The sequence below is a fragment of the Oryzias melastigma genome, linkage group LG12 (assembly GCF_002922805.2).
Source record: "Oryzias melastigma strain HK-1 linkage group LG12, ASM292280v2, whole genome shotgun sequence".
Taxonomy (NCBI): Eukaryota; Metazoa; Chordata; class Actinopteri; order Beloniformes; family Adrianichthyidae; genus Oryzias; species Oryzias melastigma.
The window spans coordinates 8,407,153-8,416,212 of NC_050523.1; the positions used below are offsets into that span (position 1 = coordinate 8,407,153).

At 37.8% G+C, this 9,060-nt stretch overlaps 1 protein-coding gene across 1 annotated transcript in view; it reads left to right on the plus strand.

Annotated features, from left to right (window-relative positions):
• Positions 1–5,167, plus strand: part of zgc:73226 (uncharacterized protein LOC402792 homolog) — an 11,349-nt gene extending 6,182 nt beyond the window's left edge. The window contains exons 4-6 of the mRNA XM_024299519.2: positions 2,432–2,505; positions 3,050–3,196; positions 4,561–5,167. Of these exons, the coding sequence (XP_024155287.2) occupies positions 2,432–2,505; positions 3,050–3,196; positions 4,561–4,609 (270 nt within the window). The 3' untranslated portion in view covers positions 4,610–5,167. The remainder of the gene's footprint in view (positions 1–2,431; positions 2,506–3,049; positions 3,197–4,560) is intronic.
• The last annotated feature ends 3,893 nt before the right edge of the window (positions 5,168–9,060 follow it).

A 9,060-nucleotide genomic window follows, 5' to 3' on the forward strand; every position in this document is an offset into this window, starting at 1 on the left:
AAAAAAAAAAAAAAAAAAGAACGCAGCTCCTGCAGAAGATGGTGAACCTCACTGTACTGAGAGAGTCTCTGAATGATCTCATGAACCCAAACATGGAGAAACGATTACAGATGCTTTTGTAGAGGTTATTAAAATAGATAAACCTGATCTCTCAACATCATCTGTGTCTTCCATGCATTGGAAAGGAGATATACAGACAATGCATCCTTACAGTGATGAGGCTAAAAACTTTGAGTGGGACCTGGTTGCAGGCAAGATAACGCTCAAACAAAGCATTAAACTTATCAGTAGCCAGAAGTTGAATTTGCGTATCTATACTAGAAAATCCAGTGTTTTTCTAGGGGACTTTGGCCAGGAACTCTTGAAAACTTTTGATAGCTCCTCCCACATGCAGCATCCAGCAGTGCCGTACATCAAAACAGAGGTGTAAGAGTTGAATTTGTCTTGTAAATTGCATTTTGTGTGAACACAGCAAAGGGTTCTTTATGCTGATAGAAAGTTATCAATCTGTTAGTGGCTAATAATTTCAAACACGATAATAAATGGTAATAATGTCAGTACTAGAAATGTCTCTTTTAAGAATTTCCTTGCCAAAAGCAAATTTGAACAGTTCTGTGACAATGCTGAAAGACATTGCACTCAAATGAACTCAATTAACCCACTTTTACGCAGATAAGGCTCAAAGCCCATTTTCTTATTGATCTAAACTGGATTTGTTTCTGGAATTGATTGAAAATTCACCAGAACTCTTGTGTGGACCAAACAAGCAAAACCTGGGCAGCTTGAAAGTGAAGGTGTTAGTTCACCTGCAAATGAACTCTGGTACAGATTATTACAGTGTGAATGCACAGGGACAATTCTGTAAGCCAAAGAGAGTAATTGGCCAAAACACTGCATTTTATTTTAGAAATATCTATAAAAATAAACTATTTACATTATGAAACTACAGAAAAACAAAAAAAAAAATGCTATATCAGGATTGGCATGACTAGCTGCTTATCCTTTTATAGTCTGGCGGGCTATCTTGGCGTGAAAGTGTTCAGTGTGGTCTGAAGTCAACCCCAACTCTGGTCTTTACAGCATTTGGTCTTGTATTTTTTGCTTTTTACACGCCTTAAAGCTTCCTGGATTCAGTGATTGTCATCATATCTGTAATGGTTGATGAGCTGAATCAGGTTTGCAGCATTGATGACGTGTCTTCAGAACCAAGTATTGGGAATAATACTCCAAATATCTCAACATTCTTGAACATCTTGTGTTACTTTATTTATTTATGTTTTGTTTTAATTCTGCAATTTGGAATAGAAGGCATTACAATATGTGTTATATAAGATTATGAGATCTGAACTTCTATGTGCGTCACAGTCTGAGACTTATAGTACTGGCAGTTCAAATTACTTTTTTAAGTAATTGCTTCAGTGTACACAAACACAAATAGAGTTCATCCAACTTTGTTATTAAGAGCAAAGCAATAAGTGAGAGTTGTAGGTTCTTAATATATCTCAAAGCTTTGTGGTAAACAGTGTCTGGTCTGTGTAAACTTTATTGCAAGTTTCAGCAATTACATCTCCAAGATATTTCTAGCTTCCACTAACACTGCATTCCTCTGCAGAGTGATGACAGAAGGCAGGTTGACTGGCTCGGATTTTGGGTTTTCAATTTTAGCATTCAAAGGATTTACATGGTTAGTGTAGATCAGTTATTAAGAATTGAACTTCCTACTGTTGGAGTTGATGGGAAATTGTTCTGTACTGAATCCAGGCTTCAGTGGCTGTTTGGGGAACTACAACATTTCTGGGTTGGCCTAACATTTGGAACAAGATGTATAACTTTAGAGAAATATAAAACCATGTCATCACCATAAAAAAGAACATTTCCATTTACTCGTTAAAAGATGCAGTTAATGAACAAAAGTTGTCCTGGGATTGATCCTTGTGGCACACCTTTATTCACTTGATTCAAAAGGCTCGTTACCACTGATTGTTCTGGTACGGTACAATCTGGTATTTAGATCATTTCCAGTGTAAACTGAACAATCCCCATCATTTTAGGTCCATAGAAAAGGAACGGAATGGCTGGGGTGGAGAAGCTGTAGACAACGGTTGATTAGGAGAAAGTGATAAAGATATAAGAAAGTGGCAAAAAGGTGCTTATTTAAGCATTTGAATTTTTGCAGTTGCTCGCAATCTTCTTTCAAACAACAATAAATTCCTGTTATACACAATGTACCAGAAGTAAAGCAATATAAAGACGAGCTGCTGGATCAACTGAACTGTACCTTACCACTCCTTACCGTATCGTACTGGACTAGTCTGCTCAGCGGAAGCTAAGCTAAAGTTTAGCCCTTTTCCTACACACTGAGTTAAACAAAAAATGAGTTTCAAAGACAATTTTAAAAATATTGAATTCATTTTTTCTTTTATCATTACAGGAGGAAGCTGAGCGGAGAGCAGACACAGAGTGGGTGTGGGACTGGTCAAGTAGGCCTGAAAACATGCCACCAAAGTAAGACCAGTTCAATCCCTCTTCATAGTAAAACCTTGCTGGATGAAACTGAAAAGCAGAAAGTGTAAAACAATCAAATAAAATAGAAAACCAAAGTTCTATCAAAGGTGTGGAGAAAATGATCAATATCTAAATGGTAGATCATAAAAAGACAGTGGGAATATGTTCCAGAATGTCGTGGGGTGGGTGTAGATTTGGTAATTTAGCTCCTGACCTTTGCAGTTTACATGTCGACATTTCCTGTCAGAACACTCTGCTCTCAATGTAAAGTAGAGTGAGGAATTGGCACTTTGAAAGCTAATTGTGAAATCTTGTACAGATGGCTTTAAGAAGGTGCAATATGTGACAATTAACCTAATTTTTATTCACGCTGACACTCTTGACATTTGCTCTCCTGCACTAAAATAAGTTTATTTGACAGGTTGCTTCCATCACAGGTCTTTCCTTAACTCTCTTGTTCTCTAAATAGCTCCGTCAGTTTCTCTATTTCAGCTTCACAATCTTTGAGCGTTTGATCATTTTTTGTTTGTTTTTTTCTTTGCAGAGAGTTTGTGTTTCAGCACCCAAAACAGCAGAGCTCCCTCAGTGTTAGGAAGACAGAGGTGATGAAGAGAGGAATCTTCTCCTCTGATGTTCTCCTCATTCTTGTTCCCTCCCTGCTGGCTTCACACCTGCTCACACTCGGAGTAGGGTGAGACAAACACACCTGTTTGCATTCTGTGAAGATTGTTTTTTTACACTGGAAGGTTGGAGATGTATTTATTATAACACTCTTGAAATATAGCGTTTTTTTTTTTTTCATTATTATTATTATTATTTCCCGTCTCATGTTGTCTCAGGCTTTTTCTCCAGAGGTAAACAGGTGTAGTTATACAAATTTGAATACTTGTTAATATTGACTTGAAATAAATAAAACATTAAAGTTCTCTGTCCCATCTGAAGCTCATCTTGGACACTAAACTGCTACAGTTACAGTTTATTCACATTTAAAAGCTTAAAAGCTGATAGTTTTTGGAAATGTTTTAAAATATAATCTTTGAAAGGATTTCCTAAAGCTGCGAAATTTTCTCCACATCAGAATCACATTAAACAGTTGAAGAATTACAGTATGTCAAAGTACGAGAGTTATTTAGGTGTTGCTGTTGAAAAAGGTCTAAAATATTTGTGTAGTGAGGAGATGCAGGAACTTTATTATCAAGGGCTGGATTTTTCTATAACTGTAAAACATCAAAGAATTTGTCCACAATAAATTGTTTTGCTTTGTCAGAAACTGTTCCAAAGTTCTGAAAAGACTCCTTTTCCATTCAAAGGTTAAATCCGAATTTTTCTCCTATCCCTACGGCCTCTCCCTAGCCCTACATTTAGCCCTCCAAATGAAGAGAATGGAAAATATGAATCTTCAAATTCGAACACTTCCACTCAGAAACGTCATTAATCGTCACCGGTCAGCTACGTTAGCGCGTGGCTTCAACTGCTCGGAAATACATAACAACTTTAAAGAAGTTGTGCTAAAAGAAAAAGTCCTTACTTACATTTAAATGTAAACTTAGACCCCTACCCCTCAAAATGTCCCTACAGTTGGAGGGGTAGGGAGAAGCCGTAGGGGTTGGCGAAGAATTTGGATTTGGCCACACTGCTCCATGTATGAATAGAGACTACTTTCCCAGATTCTCCAGATTCTGTCACAGATTTCAGTGTGAATGAGGAAATACCACATTTTGCACTTCTTCAAAAGACCACTAGAGGCAGATCAGAACAGGGAACATTAGCCATTTTTGAGAACAAGCTGAAGTGGGCGAAATAAACTCTTGTCAATATGTACGTCCCTTCATTCACAACATTCAGAGTCCTATGACTGACACCAGAGAATCCTATTAAAACACTGGAAAAATATTTCAGGGTCAGAGATTTGTATCAGTGGCACCACTAGAGAAATGATGTTGGACTCTATAGCCTTGTCTTGTTTTGACATTCTCCTTACATTAAGATGTGGAAACATAGAAAGTGCACACTTTCTAATGAGACTCCCCATGTCTTTTCCTTTCTCTTTTTCAGAATCTACATAGGAAAGCGACTGGCCGCTTCCACAACTAGCACTCTGTGACATTGGCTGCAAGCCAGTGCCCCCGTTTGCTAACCTTCTGACCTGTAAGGTCACAGTCTGCCCTCTCTCCCGCACTAACTTGCCTCCTTCCTTCGTCACGGGGCAAACCTAGGACCCTGCCTGTCTGTACCATTGTCCTTTTGTTCATCTGTTTATCCAGCAGTACTCTGTCAGCCTTTTTGTCATTCTGTACTTATCGTAGGGGCCCGGGGAGCAGATGGATGCTGACCAAAGAGTCAGACTGAGGTCACTTTTCCTCTCCTGCAGAGTTACACTGATCTCAGCTACTCAATGCAAACAAAGAGATTGCCCAGTTAAAGGAGAAAAGACAGGAGGAGAGAAAAACACCCTCACAACCCCGACGAGGAAAGAAGAAAAAAGGGTTTATGAGAATGGAGTGTTCTAATAAAATGAGTTAGATACAAGTCGTTCTATGAACAAATCATTTTTCAGGAGTAATGACTCTTTGTAAGACTGAATCCCCTAATGTGGGTCTCTGTTTTTTTGATGGGTGGATTTACCGTTTCAGTTGGCTAAATAAATATAGAATGAACTCTGGTGGCGTGCTTTGTCTCAAACATCAATTAGACCTTTTGACCCCCAGGAGAGACTATAATGATCCCATTAAAGCGCTTCTCCAAACTTCAGTTTGAATTAAGTACTTAGTTTAGTCCTCCCAAACCCTCAGGAGCAGTCTTTATTTCACAGATTTATTTCCTTTAAATGAAAATGAAAAACAAATCTGTCAATGGATCTGGTAGAGTTTGTCTTGATTTTCTGCCCATTTGAAACAAAATTAAGTATTAAAATTAGCTATTAAATACTTACATTTAGTTACATTGCACAGGTAATAGGAAATATGTTTTAAAATTAGCATGGATAGCTCAAATAACTTTTTTTTATCTTCAAGGTAGGTACATTTATAGCCAAACAAACATGCTCATACTTCTCTCCCCCCAACTATCCATTTTTCCTAGACCATAATAATCTTTAAAAAAGACTATAATTACACATTTTAAAATGAATTAGTCCTAAAAAATGATACATTATGAGTCAAATAAAGGTTTCTAGTTTCCTTAAATCACTCTGTTTCTTACCGCAAGATCACTCCAGCCGTCCATTTTGTAAATCTGCTTAATCTCTTTAAGGGTCACGGGGTTGCTGGAGCCTATCCCAGCTACTGTTGGACAAAGGCAGAGTACACCTGGAGAGGTCGCCAATCTGTCACATGGCCAAACACACTCAGGATTTGTGGCTGATGGATAGTTTACGTTCATAATCTATGAAACATGTTTTTTGGACTGAATGACTGAAGAGATCTTTAGTCACATGGTTTTATTTACTAGCTTTAGTTTAAAAGAAAAGAAAAAAAAAGGAAATAGTCTGAATACAGACCAAACGCAGAGTTCAGGACTCTATCCGAACCAAATAAAGCGGACTTGGTCTGGACCAGTGAACTTTTTCAGTCTGAATACAACATTAGACTAGAAACCACATAAAAATACTTGATGACATTTTGCTTTTTTGTAACGCCATTATTGCGTAGAATAGATTTGTAGCTGTTCTGAATATTTGTGAAGCATTTGTCTTCACAAATACCTCATATACTTTAAGTATTTTAAAATAAAACCTGCACAATAATTTTCTATGCAAATGTTTAACCCTTTAACTTTTCAACCACAAGCACGATCAATGTAATTCTAGTAGATTCTGAAGGAGAAAAGCGGCGTGTCACGCCGCTTTTCTCCTTCAGAATCTACTAGAATTACATTGATCGTGCTAACAATTAAAAGAATGACAGTAAATCAAAGAACATAAACCTTGAATCTCAGGTGTTAAAGGGTTAAATAAGCTTTGGCATGTATAACAGACATATTTTTCTCTCCTGTGGTTTTCGGAGTCTGAGGTCATTAACATGTAGCCACAGACAACAAAACCTTTTGGAGGCTTTGTGCTAAAAGCCTAAAATAAACCACAGCATGTGCTTTAACTTTATTCCCATTCCACGATTATCTCATTCATGTTCTGCATGTGCCGTCACTGTTAGAGGAATGACTTGTCTGTCTGAACTCGTGCAGAAATGCTATGAGATCACTCCCAGCCCCTCTCCATCTGCATTTGTAATTCCTCACCTCGCATAAGACCCCCGTCTCCCATTTTTTAAATAAGCTGCAACCTCTCACAGATTTTGGTGAGTTTAATGTTTTATTGCTCTCCCATAAACCAGAAACCCCGTTTCCTCTTAACATCCCATGAAAATACTTGGCCTGGATTTTAAATGGAAGGACTCAGTAGCACACACAGAGGTTTTTGTTGTGCTGCCTTGGATGTAAACATGCTCTTTTTGTTGTCCGGCGTGGCCAAACCCGGTGAGTTTATCAGCTTTGAAGCAAGGAGTCCTGCAGAGCTCATTAGACTCATTCTAGCCACACCTAAGCTGACAAAGCAGCTTCAAGCTTGGACAAAAACAAGCACAAACCACCTGGTTTTCATTCACAGGTATTGTGCTGTTGTGTTGGGTCACTTATTTACACATTTGTGTAACCTAACAGGAATAAAAAAAAATGACATACATATATCTATTTGGGTTAGAGTTAGCAAGAGTCATGTTTAACATGATCATATTTTTCTTTAATATGAAAAAAGTTAGACATTTAAAGATCCACTCTTGAAATGCCGTTTTCTAGGACATAGTTTCTGCAGAGCGGAAGTAGCTCATTAGAAATGCATCCCCTCCCTATTACTGAGAGTTCTCAATTTACACTCTCTCCCACTAGCTTACAGCCCCTCACACCCCCACTCTAACATTAGCAGAGCCACAAAAATGGCGAGCAATACCGGATCTATCCAGCCGTACAGTTTTGAGTCAGAAACCAGCTCGGACGGGGAAAATGAAGACGTACATGGAGCTAGTAGTCGACAACCAAATCTGAATTCTTCCCCATACTCCTATATTTAGCACTCCAAACGGAGAGTTCAAATTCGGACATCACTCCCACTCGATGACATCATCAATAGTCAAGGAAGAATTCGTATTCGGCCTACAAGTGGATGCATCAGAAAGAAGCAGAGCAGTGAGCTTGTGGCCCCGCCCATCCTATTTTCAAAAAAAAAAAATTGTTTGCTCCTGATTTACAACAATTTGAATAAATACAATTTTTGCTTAATTTTCTTAATCTATGGTCTCTATAAACAGAAAAATGCCACAAGAACAAGTTAAAAACACAATTTTCAATTGAATGTGTTTTTAAGATAGCTGGTTCACCTTTTCAGGGCTCAAGTTTAAAACAGACCCTAAATCCAGACGGGCTACAGAGGACACATCGAGGCTTTAAGGAAGAAATAAAATGATGAAGAAATCATTTCTGTCCTTAGTTGCAATGGGAAAAGGCAGGATCAGATAAAATGAAAACACTACAATGAAAACTTAATGAAAAACATTAAAAATGTGTATGGATTGTTTAAAGAGACTGTTTCACAAACTTTTGCTAGACTCCAACACCACTCAAATGACATGTTCAGCCACATTGGCACAAAGAGATTTAATACAGTAGCTAATCAAGAACAAAGAAGACAACAAAGTGCTGGTTATGAATAGATCATGTTATCCTTGGTATATCACAGTAAAGAAGCATCTCATTTCAGATATTAAACTGTTGCTTTGGAGATTTAACCAAGACATTTCCCTGCTGCTTAAAATGTCACCAGCTTAGTTTTAAAAATCTAACATTTTATTACTTTTCTTATGGTCCGTTCTTATGGTATGCTCAAAAACGTGCTTGACGAGGATTCTTTAATGCACATATAGCCCGTGGGGTTCACACAAGTCAAGCAGGGAGGGGCTTCTTCTCCATTTACTGTTTACTACTGCATGTCCAACACCAACAGTCTTGGTGTGAAATATCAATTTGGTGCAAATCTGGTGAATCCAGGTATTTTCCTTCACACATAACATATTATTCTGATATTTGGAAGACTTAATATCATATAATTCTAAAAGAATTATATGAAAGATCATTGGTGTTTCTCCATGAGTTTTAAAAGCACAATTTTAGATTCAAAATGTTAAAGTAATAATAATAATAATACGAGTTTAGGTACTTAATAAGTAAATATGTTCAAATTCTGCCTTTAAAGTTTACGAAGGATGAAGCCGAGACAGAAAGTTAAAAAAAAAGTTTGTTCATTTCCTGTTCTGCACCTTAGACAGTGCACATCTGTCTCTCTGGGAAATGCATTATCTCCCTGCTTATGTGCTGCTAACCAGGAAATAGCGAGTTTGGTTTCAAAGAATTTGAATGTTAAAGAAGAATTCAGTTGAACTGGCATCTGCGCCTGAACATTAAAACACGGTCGCTAATTCGATACTCTCCTCTCAAGAAACTCCACTTTACCACATGTGCGAGTGGCCCACTTCCCCCGGCATGAAGCACTTATGGGAAGGGATAGGT